This window comes from Anneissia japonica, unplaced genomic scaffold (genome assembly GCF_011630105.1).
Source record: "Anneissia japonica isolate Jap-2015-1 unplaced genomic scaffold, ASM1163010v1 scaffold3019_len273136_cov204, whole genome shotgun sequence".
Classification (NCBI taxonomy): domain Eukaryota; kingdom Metazoa; phylum Echinodermata; class Crinoidea; order Comatulida; family Comatulidae; genus Anneissia; species Anneissia japonica.
In genome coordinates, this window is record NW_022756235.1 from 174,238 (window position 1) to 191,386 (window position 17,149).

The following is a 17,149-nucleotide window of genomic DNA, read 5'->3' on the forward strand; positions in this document are numbered from 1 at the left end:
TGCAAAAAAAAATTAAATTGTTATTAGTTTATATTAAGTTTGTAATAAACTAACATAATGAACTTTATAAACTCCATCAATATAATAATTATTTCATATTTTTTTTGTTAGCAAAACATAATATCAACAGAAGTAATGGGCCCCTTTATAGATTTGCGATTTTCATATCAAGTAAGTAATAAATCTTTCCCTAAATCTGATCTACATTATAGGCTAAATTAGAGGAATATGAAAGTTAAAACTATAGGTATGCTAATTCCAATGATTAAGATGAATGCTGGAGAGAGAGGGGGGGGGGGTATGGGAATTGAGGCAGCATCACAAAAGAACATGGTTGGGGAGAAAAAATGTATTACTTTTTTTGCATGTTAAGTATCATAATTTTACCCTACATAAACATCTTTTTACAAAACTGTCAGCAAAGGTATCTATACCAAAAAAAACCCCTTCATATCTCTGGAACTCTGCATAGCACACAAAAGTTACTGATGGTGTGGGTGAAGTTCTTGTACAGTAGATAGCTAATGACCATTATCAATCAATGTCATAATGAAAGACTCTAAATTACCTGGATAACAGATATCTCTACCACTTTCTCACCTGCTGTTGCTTTAGATAACACCTCAACACTATTAATTTTAAAACAAAGAAACATGTTTTCAAAACTTTGACCAAATGTATCATTTAATTCTAACAATGTCTGCTTTCAATCCATCAATAGTTTCATTGATAAAACAATAATATTTGGATGCTTATACTGAAGAGTTAAACAGACCAATACAGTCAAGGTCTATTCTGCACAATGTGTTGCCATAAATGACGATTTATTTTACTATACATAACAATACATCTGAAAAGAGCAGTTTGTGAAATTTTTACTATCTTGTTTGAACATACAAAACAATATTTAACATTTTAAAATAGGTTATAATTTTTTATTCAGTAGATATGTGCCCCCAGCTTATAATACAATAATAATAATAACTAATTTAACACAGAAAAAACTTATCACCCAAGGCTGTTTTTCATAAAGGCTGTGCAAGGCCATAAGTGGTAAAACATAAAAGTACAAAATATGAAATTGCATAAACATTTCAAGAATTTGATTATTCTAAAGATTATTGTGGCAAAATAAAATTAGGATGGGATTAGGGAAGAATTAGCAATTGGAATTGAAGAAAATGATAAGGGATAAAAAGGGGGGGAATTAAAGAGAGATTGAGGGAATTATAGATGTGACTAGGAAAGATTAGAGACAGAATTAAGGGTTTGACTGAGAAAGAATTATAGAGATTGATGACATAATTGGGGAGGGAAATAGGGAAGTTTGGAAAAGGATTAGAGGAATAAATTACAGAATTAGGGAGTGAATTATAGATGGGACTGGAAAAAGGCTAAAGCACTAGGGTGGAAAAAAAGAGAATCAGAAGAGGGATTAAGAATAAAACTGGAAAAGAATTAGGAAGTGAATAATGAAAGGATTAAGTACGGAATTATGGATGGGAATGGAAAAGGAATAGAAACAAATTAAAAGAGAGAAGATTAGAAAAGTATTAGAGAGGAATTAGAAGGTATCAGAAGCAAATTCCATTTACAAGTTTGTGTAATGCAATGCCAAGAATCACATACTTACACATAAAAAAAATAATCCGCTCTGTATTTGCTTAAGGTGTCCACATCACGAAAACGGTAGTGAATGCTCCCTTCATTCTCTCTGAATACACGCAGCTACAAAAAGAAATTCATAGAGGCTACGTTAAGACTTGGAGATAAGCCAGGCTTGAGTTAAGCCCGGCTCAAAGTTAAACCCAACTTAACTTTGCCGGGCGTTCAGACTAGCGGGTTTAGCCAGGCAAGAATTTGCATAATAATGAACCATAACCAGGAAACGTGTTTCAAAACATTGCTCGCGAAACGTACGCTCGCTCACAGTGTACGTAATTGAATGCTGATTGGTCATTTCGTCACCCAAAGTCAATGCAAGACACCCCGCAACGATTAAAGCCCGGCATAACAAAATTTTTACACGGGGGTGCGCCAGGCCTAGTTACTATAGGAACATAGCGCGGCTTGAGATAAGCCACCTAGTTCAGACTGGCAGGTGGATAAACCCTGTGAGTTGAGCCAGGTTTATCCGCCTAGTCTGAACTAGGCTTTAATTTAATTTATTTCCATAAAACCTCCTGAGGGAGAAGTGAAATAGTAGTACAATAGATATTTAGCACTTTCAAACATACCGTGATTTAAACAAAGATTATCTTTAAAATGCAACTTAAACATGCTTCAAATATTGAAATATATACACCTGATTTTAATATATCACTAATATTTGTAGACTTGCCCCAAGTCTCTTATTTTTTATTATTTTTCTCATTCTGGACAGCGCCACCAACGAAAAAGTTAATTTAGAGACGGAATAAGCAATTTGTAAAACACTGAATGCAGGCACCAAGATGCCAAAAGAATGACATAATCTTATATTCCGTATTTGGATAAATGGGCGGACCGAAATAAACAATTTCAACCAATCAAATGTTCATATTTTTGGTGCCACAAAAATGAGTCACTCGCGTCGACTAGTTAAAGCATGACTAAAAATAGTCCTCCCTAATAAAACGGACCTAAAATATTTAGAATAGACCCTAGTAAGACTAATTTTGGCAATGGCAAAAACAATTAAGCTTAGACTAGATGGCATACCATTACAAATACAACAACACAACTTTCCAAGAGGATGGCTCAGGCCTCTGGAGTCAGAAGTAGTAGGCCTAGCCTAGTAGAGGCTTGGCCTATTTTTAAGTTCTTACTTACAGAGGCCTAACTTTTTAACAATAATCTACCCTAAAGGCCTAAATTTTTGTAGCAGCTAGCAGTGAGCAAGGTTCTGTAAGTATAGCCTACTACGGTTATCAGTCCATAGTCGTTCTCAGCAGGCCAGAACTATATACTAACTGTTTTAATTCAAGTAAGTAGGCAGAAGGGTGCTGGTTAGCTTGTCCTAGTCGAGACATCCGCATCTTCAATTTTGAAAATTTACCAAGATTAATTAATATGCGTGAAGTAAGCCAATCACGTGATTTACAATATCAGTCATGCATATGATATTTCACATCGAATTTGATGTGGGAAATTGTACGCATAAATCGTTTGCCCAGGCCCTAATCTGAAAAAAATAAGAAATTGAGTATGGGACGCCAATTAAATTAGGTATGGCGCGCACCAAGTGCAATAAAGAGTGAGTAACCCAAAATTAGTGCCTGGAACCCAGGCTATAATATTTGACGGTCCTCTAACTATACATTTAGCTTACTTTAATTCTTATATTTCTGATTTTATAATTTTAAATATTATATAACAAACAATCTGGTACGCATTTAAACTACAGTACTGTACTGTTCCTGTTTTTTACACTGAGTATTATTGACTTCTGTTTTTTTTTATAAGAGACCAGACTAGTAATTCTGAATGTTGTGAGTTAAAATATTGTACAAATTACTTGCAAAAGTTGCAAACAATTTTCTTAATTTGTGATTCATGATTTGTTTGTTCTCTATAAAAGGGGTCACCATCTGCCTCTACTTAAGTGCATTCCTGGGTCCCTACGTAGGCAGGTGACTCAAACAAAGGAACAGGATGCACATTTGCCTGGCAAGAGATAAGAGGATCTCAGAGATGAAGACCAATGACCTCAATACAAAACACAATTCAGAAAAAGAGAAAAAATATATTATTTTTATTCTATTCACTCTGCATTAATAGTATTTTGGTTACAATAGGAGTTGCCTTTTCTTCACCTTATCATTTTAAAAGCGCATTGAGACTTTGGTATAATTAGTATAAGGTGCTATACCAAATCCCACTACATTATATTACATTACATTCTATTTTATAAAATTTAAGCAGGGCCTAATAGGGATTGTATTAGGACAATAGGTAGTTTTTACTGCAGGACATTAACCTTAATGTTAATAGATGATGTCATACTTTATTCATCTTGCGTTGCAGGGTATGTTAATTTCAAGATTTTACATGCTCGACGTACATTAGTTACGGCTTTGCGCATGCATATTTCGATTTGTTTCTAAGCCAACAGCCAATGCCTAAATTTTTCATTTGATTTATATAAATTAAACAAATAAATGTATGCTCACACAAGTTGGATCAAGTCCTGTTTTGTCTGCAATGGTTTGCTTTAAGTCTTGAACTAATGCATCTTCTGGGAGACTGACCGTGTACTAAAGAGATAAACAGATGTTAAAAAAGCATATCAGACATTAGAAATATTTATATTCATTACTCAACAAATGTGTCTCCAACTTCTAACTTTACTTTCAACATCACTGCTACACCACCACCATCAACGACAACAAGATGGCAATAGCCTCTCTGTTCATCTGAGAGAGCTAATAGTGTACATTTATAAGCAGTCTCTTTACACTATGGTATACTTCATGTTTTCATGGCATTGCAATAGCATAGCATTGCAATAGCATGCACCTGTGTTTGTCTGTCTGTCTGTCTGTCGGTCTGTCTGTCTGTCTGTGTGTCTGTCTGTCTGTGTGTGGTGTGTATGTCATTCCGGACACTCATCTACTGGACCAATCTACTTCATATTTTCACATATTGACAATGTTACATGTATCTCGATCCTGATCAATGGATCCTGGGCTTGCCATGCGAGGCCTATGATGCTAGGCCTCCTGTTTCTAGGCTGAGCCGACTCGAGCGAATCGACCATGGGCCATTATTTTTCCAGTACCTAGATATGGAGCAACAGGGCAAAGGTTTGTAATCTCAGATTATGTTGTTTCTGTGTTGCAGCTCATATTAAGCGAGTCGAGTGGCTGAGTGGTAAGTTAGGGGCGCCACTAGTTACAACCTTAACATCGGCACTGGTTCCAGCCGCTCCTTGCCTATGGTTAGGTTGGTAGAACCAAGTCTTTTGGATAAGGACTTCAAATGGAGGTCCTGTGTATATACATCTGGCACGTGAACCCATTGCATCTTTCGGAGGGGGTTACTCCAATGTTATGGTTCATTTCAGCCCCTGTCGTTGCGGAATGATGTGAACATATATCTACCATAAAGCGCCTCTTTATGGCTGCTAGGTAGTCACAGACCACGCCCTTAAGCAATTCAGCACAATGACACTGCAAGTTATGGGTTATTCTCCTACCTTTACCCCCTTCCCCTCCCCCAATCTTCCAGACAAGAAGGCATTGTGCACATTTAGAAATCCTACCAATATTAGCCATTAACATTTTCATGCACATGATGAACATAAAAAAAAAATTTCACCCATAACTTTAGAAATGCTAATAAATTAAATATGTCGATATTAAGTAAAATACAATTACAAATTAGTCAATCAGTCAATTAGTCAATCAATTAATCAATAGCAATCAATATTCGAGCTTACCCTAACAGGTTTCTTCTGATAGTTTCGAGACATAAATATGACAGAGAAAATCTGCTTCTTCTTTGGAAGTGGTACTACTAACTCCATGAATGGGTCATAGGTTTCTGAAACCTTATAAACAATAAATTTATCGTAAGTACATATTAAAAAAATTAGTTGCCATTATAGATGACTTAGTATAAGTGAACGCATGAGAAACCTTATTAAAATATGATAATTATAGGTGGTGATTTTCTTTTTGTTCAAAATTTAATAAAGAGGTGAAAGAAGTTAAATTTAGAACAGCAATTAAGCCTAAACAGATATCAACATAGGCTGGCCCTCCTAGTCCAGTGCAACCCAGAGGTGTTTCAGTGCTGTTTACACTGACGAGTTTCAGTATGTCCCCAAATTGTCCAAAGCAGAATCTGTCCCTCTTATTGTACCTAGAATGCTTGTCAGCCTGAGTTGTACTTTCTGTCATTTACACTAACATCTCACAACTGGGTGTTGCAAAACTCTAGGGTGTGTCCATGATTTTGCTAGTAGTGTAAAAGGGGTACCAAACAGCTCATTACCATGTTCTGTCATAAGTATATTTTTAAATAATTTCTAATTCCAAGATCCCTCTTATTTGAGACAACTGTTTCAAAGAACCTAATAATAACAATCTTCTATATTCTAACACAAAGATAACCCTCTAATTGGGGACCAAACCCAGAGGGACCCCCTCCCCAAATTTTCAGGTCCCTAGGTGGTTTGGAGGGCAAACTGTAGTTTATAAAGATTTACAATGAGTACCTTATTGCAAACTGGACAAACAAGCTTTGATTTGTACTGCCCATGAAAAAGGTCAACAATGACGGAATCATTTCTAGCTTTGTGCCTTTTCCATGCTTCATCAGCAAGAACCTACAAAACAAAATTTTAAAATAGTAATTAAAAAAAGTGTTATCAATTGTTTTAAAATTTATTAAAGCTAGCAAGAATCATATCTTTCTGTATGAATGTCTGAAAATTTTATGCCAGCTACTTTCCTTATATTTGTACTTTGTTTTTTATTAGACTGTTTTTGCAAGCTTACAACCCTTCCCCCACAGTAGCATATGTCTCAACTTAGATGGTTCATGCTTTTTGCATGAATCAAAGATCATATTCTTACAGAAGACTGTCAAGGATGCTTAAAGGCCAACTCAGACAGTGTCGGCCGACACAGCCCGACCCAATTTATCGTTGGGGACAGTCTTAAGCCGTCGTGAGAAATATTAAACATGTTTAATATTCTACAAAGCGACTGCCCCCGACGCACACCATCGCGTCTGCGTTTAACTCACACAGACCCGACGCGACAACAAATCGGGTCGGGCTGCGTCGGCCGATGCTGTCTGAGTTGGCCTTTAGGTATCAATGATAAGGCCTAAAAAAATTAAATGTTTGTTTGCCCTTCTTTTTTAAACTGAGAAAAAGGGGCGGGTGGAAAAGAAATTCATCAGGTAGAATAAAAATAATCGACAGAGGCCTAGAATGGCAATATCTTACATCACACTTTATACTAATTTGTAGGGCATCTGGCAAAAAAAAAGAGGTAAATTCAATCCCATTTTTTTTTTAATTTGTAAAGAAAAAAGCTGAAATAATGTTTTTTTGTTTTTCTGCCCCTATTTTTTTCAGTGAGTTAGGGACGGTTGGAGGGGGCAAACAAAAAAATTTTTTTTTGGCCTAAATGACATATTCATTATCATTTTCATAAGGTTGCAAAATCTTTCTAATATCCCCTAATATTCCTTGTTTAATACTAAGCTAAGAAGTATTTAATTAAGCTTTAATTGCTTCAGGGGTGGTGCCAGCAGGAGAAAAAAAAAATTGTATGTATTTTCTACATTTTAGTAGATGCTAAAATCCATTAAATAAGCCTTTGAAACCCCTAAATTGTTAAAATTTTCAAGGGCTTCGCCCCCTGTACCACTTTCGAAACCTTTTAATCGAAGCTTAACCACACCCACATTGCTTTCGTCGGGAGAATCTGATCCCTCGTCGGGGGAATCAGCCCCCTCGTTGGGGACCACGGCCCCACGTTGGGCAAATCCTGGCACCACCCCTGAATTGCTTACCTGCTCAGGGAGGTTTGTCCCTTCAACATTCTCAAAGTATGGCTTCTTCTTTACTCGATTCACATCCTGCAATATAAAAAAAAACCATGATGATAAACAAAAATTATAGCAACAATAATAACCACAAAAATAGTATGGACAATAATAATAACAAAGACTAAACTTCAATTAAAAAAAAACTATACCTCATGGAGAATATCTAGAAGGAAAGCCATGAACTCCTGAGCATCATGTTGAGCATAGCCCATGAACTGTGAGGCCTTGCCAGCCACCAATGCCTACAAATAAACAAATACAAAGAAGTTAAGATTTACTTAAAAGGTCTTGTCTTGTCTACTACTCTACAAAATGCAGTCCATCATGCATCAGCTTATTAACAACATTGCTCAGTTTAAGTTATTAATGTTTTTTGTTATATATTGCCATAATTCATCTTAAAATGAGAAATTAAATAAACACAAAACTATTTGCTAAATAAGAAAACAAAATTTTATATTTATTTTTATTCCACCCTCCTCCGATAATCTGTAAAAAAATAAGTATGCGAAAGAAGAAATAAAAAAATGTCTCGCCTAAAGAAAGATATTCACAGCAGCAGCCCTTATGAATTGCTTAAACTGAATCTAAGAATATAAATGTAAATCAGATACTGTAAACTGACAAGTGGAATGTATTAATGTAATGAGGAAGTACTGTAAACAATTTAATCTTGAGCTGGTTTGTTAACAGGTTGAGGGAAGTACTAGTATTATTAGCGCTTTATTTCCTGTGTAACCTGCTAACTATGCAGGATATCTCATAAAGGCAAAAAAATTTCTTATCAAATTATTGATTCTTTTATTAATACCTTCATATTGTTATTATTGCATTATTTTGTTCCCCTGTACATTTTTGTTTTTTGTTGTGCATGTGTGTGTGCATGTGTGTTTGTTTGTTTCTTTTTGTCTTTTTGCAGATATTGCCCTTTCTTTTAATCAAACCTGCTTATTACAATGTTTCTTGCCCTTTCTTTTATTTTTTGGGCTTTTTAAATTTTAACATTTTGATTTTATTGTTTGATTTGATTTGAAAGGGAAACATTTTCATTTGAATATAACATTCATCTGTACACAGCATGATCTGAGTCCAATAGATCTGGAGGCTGTACTGGAAACAAAATCAAAATCTATCCCATGATCTGAGGGGTGTATCTTGGAACATTAATGTGTGTTACATGAATGTAAGCAGGTTGCTTAAAGAGAATTTCTTTGAAAGTGAAGAACAGTATCTTGAACTTAATATGCAAATCCTTGGGAAGCCAGTGAGAGCAAAATAAATGACATATGAAAAGTGAAAATAAGTTCTTATTTCAAAGTACCTTGAGTTTCTTGGGAGCAACTGATTTGTGGTTACCACTCCATAAATTTTTAATCAATACAGCAAAGGCAACCATTAGTTTGCCAGATGATCCTAAGGGATTTTCAGGGTTCAAATCATTTTGCATTGGAAGTCCACCTGGAAACAGAAATATATTTTAGATTCTACAAAAATTTTAAACATCAACAGAGATGGAATTGAACAGAGTACAGTTTACCCTGCAATTTGAGACCACCTTTGGGACCTAAAAATTTGGTGTGGTCTCTGGGATGGTCTCCAATTAGAGGGCTAGCTTTGTGTTAAAAGATTGAAGACTGTTATTTGAGTCTTCGCAAAAGTGGGCTCAAATTAGAGGGGTCTCCAATTGGAGGGTACACTGTACCAAAGTTTAGAATAAATATCCATGGTTAAGCGCAAACACAGTGGCTACCACCAGTTTAGCCGACAACACTAAGCTGCTCACGACATATGATTTAAGATTGTAGGCCTACTTACTCAGAACATATTCCCTTAACTCTCTAGTGTTTGCCAACACTTGTAGAACACTGTTCATGAAGCAAGTGTTTCCCATGTTGTCAAGACCAGTAAATCCAATTTTGTAGTGTGGTGCATTGTGGTCCTCGTCTTTGTTTAGGTATGACATTGGCTGGACTGCACATGTAGGTTTCTAAAATGATTACCAAAATGAAAGCAATAGAAATAGTTATAATATGAAAAACAAAAAAAATAAATATAATTGGAAAAGTAGCATAATAACCTACTGTAGACTGGCAAACAATCTAGAAGACAGGTCCATTCAAACACATAACTTTTAAATGTAAGCAGCATGTATTGAATGGTGAGCTACATGGAGATCATTTTGCATATTATGAGACAAACGGTTTCTTCTGAAAGACAGTACACTATTTTATACTGGCATATCAGCCCTCCGGCTGAAACACAGTGGGAGTTGGGGATGGAATGGAACCTGGTACAAAAGATCTCCACGGTTCAGTGTACACACTGTGGCTACCACCAGTAGAGGACTGAGCTAAGCGGCTCACGACAAATATGACTTCAAAGAGTAGTGCAAGACGGTGAAGTCTGGTAATGCTTCAAGTAAATTTAAACAAAACATTAATTTGCCTAAATCCCTACCTTTGGTTGGACATCATCAACGGCTGTTATCGATTTAGCACCACCTGCTGCCCCTCTGTTGATTTTTGAGGGTGTTGACCCTAGAGAGTGCCAGCTGTCCTTCTGCCCAGCATCTTTAGTAGTTGCTATGGAAACATAAGCAATCACATTTTATGTTGGCATTCTTATTGTAGGATACAAGAGTTAATAAAAAATGAAATAAATGTAAAAGAGGAATTTCAACTGATTATAAACAATATTAATGATCAAGAGAGCAAATGGTTATGATGCTGATACTCATGAAAAGAATAATAATGCTGATGTTTAGGACAATGCTTATGATGATGGTAATGATGATGATATTGATGGATGGATGATGATGAAGTTATGACAATTATGATGATAATAATGATGACGACGTTCTGTGATGCTGAAGATGGTTCAGTGTGAACAAACACAAATAAACATACAAAAAATATAATAGTAGAGAGCAATATGGTTATGATGCTGATACAAAAAATATAATAGCAGAGAGCAATATGGTTATGATGCTGATACTCATGATCAATAATAATGATGACGTTCTGTGATGCTGAAGAAGGTTCAGTGTGAACAAACACAAAAAAACATACAAAAAATATAATAGTAGAGAAAATTAAGAATACACTTACATTTGAGAAGTGGCTTCTCAAGTGACGTCCATTTCACATCAGTCTCTTTGTTCAGTTTAATTTCTAATTGTGTTGACTTTACTTTATATGTACACTTCTTGGGAAGAACTGGATTGCTAAAATCAACAAAAATTATAATGAAAATTATCAAATAATTAATAAAAACTAGTTTTCTATTAGGAAAGGAAATTAGACAAACAGTTTGCTGTAAAAGGTTAAGACAGTTAATAATGACTATCCAGCTGGGTGGTCTTTGTATCTAGGTGTTGTTGGCATGTCTAGGCATGGCTTTACTATGAACATCTCTGTATCTAGGTGTGGCTGGCATGTCTAGGCATGGCTTTACTATGAACATCTCTGTATCTAAGTATGGCTGGCATGTCTAGGCATGGCTTTACTATGAACATCTCTGTATCTAGGTGTGGCTGGCATGTCTAGGCATGGCTTTACTATGAACATCATTTGGATTCGAGGAGTGTGTCTCCATGAAAGCTTGATTAAGTGTGATGATAAGACAAAGCCCTTCTTAATTCCAATTCCATTCATTATTTCATGCGTGTTGACCTATGTTGCATGCCTGTTATGTACACATTGCTTTGATGGCATGCATACCAATTATATTTGCACTGGATTTTATGTGGCTATAGATTTTTATGGAATATATACAACATGAATGTCTGTGTATTTCATAGTGTGACAAATTGACAGATTTATAAATTCATAGTTTACATGATACAATACAGTATTAACAAAACACTCTTATCAACTTTCTATAAATATTTCCAAGTGGATGTTTTAGAAACACTGATTACATTGTAGTACAGATAATACTGAGCTAAAGAGGCAGCTTTGCAATATTCTATATTATATATATAAACTGATTTCCCAAAAATGGCAAGGTGGTCTGGATAGCTATTCAATAAGCTACACACTTTAATACGAAAAATAATAATGTAAACTAATACACTGATACATAATATACGGTCGTTGAGATCTGTATTTTATTGTCAATGCAACTGTAACTTACAGTATTTCAGCCATTTTGCTGAAACAAAAGAGGAGCAGCGATGGACTCGAACCAGTACTCTACATAGTTCATACTGTAGCAACAACAGTGGCTACCGCCATCTATTATTTATTTACCTGAGTGTGATTTTCCAGTGAAATATTGTTTCTTCTGAAGTTCCCTCATGTGATTTGAGGAAGTTACAATCTCTGCCAAAATAGAACAACAGCTTACAGAAAAACTCAAGAAACAAAGTGATAAAATAATAAAACTCAAATACAATAGCAGGAATTCAAATAAACATTAATGTAAATAATGATTTGGATTTGTAATTAAATTGCCAAAAAGGATTCAAAAAGTTGGAGAACAATAAGCAGCACAATAATATTAATTTAATGTAAAATTAATGACATATAAATGAAAAGTTAATACCATGCAACAATTAATCCTATCTATGTCTGTGGCAAAATTTGAAAAACTCTGAACAAATGTAAATATTGAACAACTTGTTACAATGATCAAATAAATTATTAACTTTGAATAAGACACATATCAAAACAATTAATTTTTGATTATAAAATTGGTTACTACGAAAATCCTGAAATTGATTACCAGCAAAATTTAAGAAGAGCTGGATGACTTATGCACCTGTAATTCGTGATAAAATTAATTTCTGTTGAAAGCTAATACTGTATATAAAGCAAGCAATTGAAATATTGAATTTTATTAGTTAACACAGACAGTACTGTATTTATTTTTAAAAAACGAAAGTTTAAATATGGACGAGTTGATTGGCCATGCGGTCAAGGCAGGGGCGCCGCAACCTACAGTCATAATGTCGGCGCTGGTTCGATCGGCACGCTCACCTTTGGTTCTGGTGCTGGAACAAGCCATCTCGGATAAGGACTATAAACTGTAGGCTCAGTGTACAGAACTGGCTCACATGTACTTTAAATAACCCAGTACATCTTTCGAGATGAGTAGGGGTTACCCAGGTATTCCATATAGGCCAGCTGTTAACCTGCGGTTATGTGTCATTAAGTCCTTTGCAGGATGTACCTACGTAAACGTAAATTACATTGACAAGGATAACTTAGAAGTTCACTGAGATGAGCTGTAGCACTCTGAAGACATGGCTTTCTTACCTCGTGGAGAACTTGACATCAAGGTTGTGGGGTTCAAATTTCACTTTTACTGACTCCTCAAGAATTTGCTTGACGAATAAACTAACGGTCACCGTACTCTCACGCTGCAGTAAATCATAAGTTAATATTAGAATACCATGAGCTGCAGCACTAAAGACCTTCAACAAGCCACCTCTTAACTCAACTCAAAATAAAACAAATATTTATATTTTTTAAATCAACAAAATAAACACATTGCTTGCATGTATTCTTTTTGTGTATTTATGAATTAGCTTAGGTGTCTGTGCTTTTGTATTGAACTTATATTTATACTGTGCATTTTAAATGTGTAAAAACTTAACCGAACAAGTAATTAATAATATTTACTTACTTCATAGAAGTCGTTTTTCAAAAACACAAGCTCAAACAAAGAATCTATAGTCAAACATAAACAAATATAAAAGAAAATACTTTAATAAATTGGAATCTAAAATGAAAACATTCCAACAATCAGTATCCAATGTAATATCATAAAAGAAGTGTAACTTGGTGGTTAAAATGTTGCCTTCCAATGCCATGGTTCTGCGTTTCAACCCTTCAATTCCAGGACAGCGCCACCACTTAGTAAGTAAATAATGGAACTTATAAAGCATGTACAGTAATTAGTAACTATAGAATTCTATTCAGCAATACTTAAAAACAAAAACTTTCTGATCCATTTAACACTCACATACCATAATTTAATTAATAATTAACAGATATGAGAAGTAGAAGAAGCATTAAGGTACCTTGATATCAAAATTTACGTAACATAAAAGTCTTCTCTGGAATTACACAACAGATTATACTGGCATTGGATAACCCAGCTTAGAGTAACTAATTAGTGGTTGGATGGTTTATAGAATATTTTCTAACACACCTAAATAGATCCTTGTCATTTGATTGGTAAATTTTGTGTCATGTGACATGGGTTATTTACACCATTTCGGCATTCATCACAAAAATTTAGTTCCATCTGTGCATTATGTTGTCCCATCTAATACAATACTTTCATTGTTTGAAAGAAGATGGACTGTTCTATTCTGGTGAAAGGCAGACCTAACTTTATTTTTCAAAAAATAAAAAGGATTTATTTTAGGTGTGTTTAATTTAAAACAAATAATAAATATTTGCATTCATGCAATAGGAAGGGTATTTTCATTCATTGAAAGATTAACTGTTATATTCAACTCGGCTCCGCCTCGTTGAATGAAACAGGGACTCCTTCAATGAATAAAAATATTCTTTACATAAAAATTCATTATTTGTATAAAAAATTTTTATAAATAAATATGTAATTATGATTATACACTGACAAAATAAAATAAAGATTACTGTAAGTTATCGAATAAGTGCCACAGCGGTTATAACATTTTTGGAGGCTTCAGTGTGGCGCTTATTCTTTATTCGAGAGCGGCGCTTATTCAAGTGCGGCGCTTATAAAAACATATTGCCGTGGCGCTTTCCATGCCCATTCCAATGTTACTTATCTCACATACACCTGTAGTTCAGTAGGCCTATCATAGTTCCTACGTCATCGTAAATTACCGTTTATAAAGAAATGCTTGTGTCTTCATTGTGTTACTTATTCATTTAACACTGTATACATTGTATTTAAAACCCTATTTCTCAAAGTGTTTCATTACACGCAGGGTAACATATTCTCCTGATTGAGCGCCACTGCGATTATTCAAGACAGGCGCTTAGCAAAAAAATCAGGTTTGGTGCAGCACTTACTTTTCAATATCATAATAATAATAATAATAATAATAGTTGAATGGAGCTGTAAGGTAAAATACCTGAAGATTCTTCATCACTATCTTGCTTGACATCAACATGTGTGTTCTGCAGTTGATGCCAATCCTCACTGGCTTTTTTCTTATCTATACTAATCACCATCTTATTATCTTTAAACTGCACTGTACATGTCTCCTCAACAACTTTGGCATAGAACTGGCAGCACCATGCAATTTCATCTGGAAATATCAAAGGCTGTTATTTACAGATCATTTTGAAAGGCATGTTATGCAAGTCACATGATTTCGTTGGGTAGTATAACACTTGCTTTCTTTAAGTATAATTCTAGGTCTAATAGCCAGTCGCAGATCCAGGAATTTGAAATACTGTAATGGGGGGGGGGGGAATTCCCAACTCAGCCACACCATGGTTTGGGAAAAGGTAAGAAAATTTATGATTATGGCACTTATAGATGGCCGGGAATGGCACTGTCAGACATAAATTTCATTCATATTTTCATTTTTTCCCCCCATTTTTTGAAAAATTCAGGAGGGACCAGGCAGGCTCGCTCTTCCCCCACTGAATCTGCCACTGATAGAGTTGTGTGAAGATTAATCACAGTTTTCACATTTTCTAAACTGTGAATCAAATTTTATGGACTACATAATTTGATGCTTTGGAATGTTGTTAACTACTGGTCAATTATTTGGGCAAAAAAATGAGATGGGTGCCATAGTTTTTATGGAATGTACTGGTACTTACTACTTACCATATTCTACCCATGCCTTTGTTTTTATAACCAAATCCACTGATAAAATACTGAGAAAAGTGATTTGGAATTAATTGATAAATTAACTGAATTGACAAACCTTTGTATTTAACAGTGATTTCTAAATCATTTACATCGATTTTTACATCCGTCTTGACATTTACATTTGAGTTCACATACAACTGAATATAAACTTTGTGCTGGTCTTGATCCCAGTTATAAAAGGCAACTAGGAATGAACAGTAAACAAAAAAATATGGAATTTAATTAAACATTATAACATATTTTTTCAATGATGAAATAAAAAAACTAACTGGTGACATTTTATAGACTAACTTCAATTATCTATTACACAAGCTTTCGTCAGCAGTCTATGCTGGCTTCATCAGGTGTAGTCTATGCTGACTTCATAAGGTGTCTGTTGACAAAGCCCACAATGCTTAATTAAAACAAATTACATAAGGGCAGACAAATCCCAAAATCTCTATCCATTTTGCCTTGACTATTACTGCATTGTAGTTGTACTTTACAGTGTTGTCTAGGTAGGCCCTTAATGAGTAGTTAGTTGTACATGTATGCTGTATGTTCACAGATATTTTAGTACACAACCCAACAAGCGTAATTTAGTTTTAGGCTGCCTAAAGAAAACACTGCACCTATTTTTACGACGAGTCGTGAAAAAAAAACCCCAATCAGCATGCGCGATTAGCTTCCTTAGTTGACAGCGGTTGTGCAGTAGCTGACAGATGCGGTTCTACTAAATACCATGCGGAACCACTCGCGACCACTCGGGACCACTCGCGACCACACGGGTGCAAAATGATAAAAATATTACCACACGAGAGTAGAAAACTACTTGATAATCAATAGAAACCAACTTTTAGTACAGTAATTATCCAAAATATGGTAAAAATGATTTTTTTTTTACAGGTTTTTTCGCAGTGCTTTGGAAGGTAATGCGGTGACGTTGAGGTTCTGTAACGATTTCACATCTCCAGAAACGCATTCAACCTTGACCTCTACAACAGTCACTACGTACAGTACGTTACATTTCATCCTGCGTATATGCCTATTGTATGTATAGGCCTATTATTCTACAATAACTGTATTTATTACTGTATCTGCTTTGTATTTTTTATACTTATGTGTTTTTGACTCTTATTATTTTAATTTTAATTTTTTTTTTATTTGTATTGATCCTGTAGTTACGTTATGTTTTAGCCCAGCGACAAATCTAGTTAACTTCTTATGAATAATGTTTTTAAAGATGGTATTTTGAGATATTTTCTATGAAAATAAATAAATAAATGGCAGTAGTACCGCTTTTTGTGTTTCAATGTTAGTAATGGATATAAATGGTAGATAAATAAGAGCACAACACATCATTTTAGAAAAAATAACAAAGGTTAAAATTAGTGACATTAATACGTTTATTACTAAACGAATATCTCGGTCGTCCCTGCAATAAACCTTCTTTAAACACTTTATTAGCATAAACAATAAGGGCTAGGCCTATACTTTATAAAATAACAAATGGTTTATATACCGTAGCTATAAGGGCTGATGCATGCTAATTAGCAGATTACTTATACAATATACTGTACATGAATTTAGGAATTCTGAATTTAGGCCAACAGTACCAGACAAAATAAAATAAATAATAATAATAATAATAATAATAATAATAATAATAATAAAAATAATAATAATAATATAATACAATGATAATACTACTACAACAACTACTACTACTACTACTACTACTACTACTACTACTAATAATAATAATAATCGTCCTACAATGTGCATAAACCTCAAATGA

General features: G+C 34.6%; 1 protein-coding gene across 2 annotated transcripts in view; it reads right to left on the bottom strand.

Annotated features, from left to right (window-relative positions):
* Positions 1-17,149, bottom strand: part of LOC117124138 (ubiquitin carboxyl-terminal hydrolase 19-like) — a 29,983-nt gene that overhangs the window by 11,772 nt on the left and 1,062 nt on the right. For both annotated transcript variants that reach the window (XM_033270281.1, XM_033270283.1), the window contains exons 3-18: positions 15,428-15,556; positions 14,621-14,797; positions 13,174-13,217; positions 12,804-12,907; positions 11,796-11,867; positions 10,653-10,768; positions 10,003-10,127; positions 9,361-9,532; positions 8,867-9,003; positions 7,695-7,787; positions 7,510-7,575; positions 6,200-6,310; positions 5,420-5,530; positions 4,152-4,235; positions 1,634-1,728; positions 569-629 (exon numbers count right to left, since the gene is read on the bottom strand). In XM_033270281.1, the coding sequence (XP_033126172.1) occupies positions 569-629; positions 1,634-1,728; positions 4,152-4,235; positions 5,420-5,530; positions 6,200-6,310; positions 7,510-7,575; positions 7,695-7,787; positions 8,867-9,003; positions 9,361-9,532; positions 10,003-10,127; positions 10,653-10,768; positions 11,796-11,867; positions 12,804-12,907; positions 13,174-13,217; positions 14,621-14,797; positions 15,428-15,556 (1,697 nt within the window). The remainder of the gene's footprint in view (positions 1-568; positions 630-1,633; positions 1,729-4,151; positions 4,236-5,419; positions 5,531-6,199; positions 6,311-7,509; positions 7,576-7,694; positions 7,788-8,866; positions 9,004-9,360; positions 9,533-10,002; positions 10,128-10,652; positions 10,769-11,795; positions 11,868-12,803; positions 12,908-13,173; positions 13,218-14,620; positions 14,798-15,427; positions 15,557-17,149) is intronic.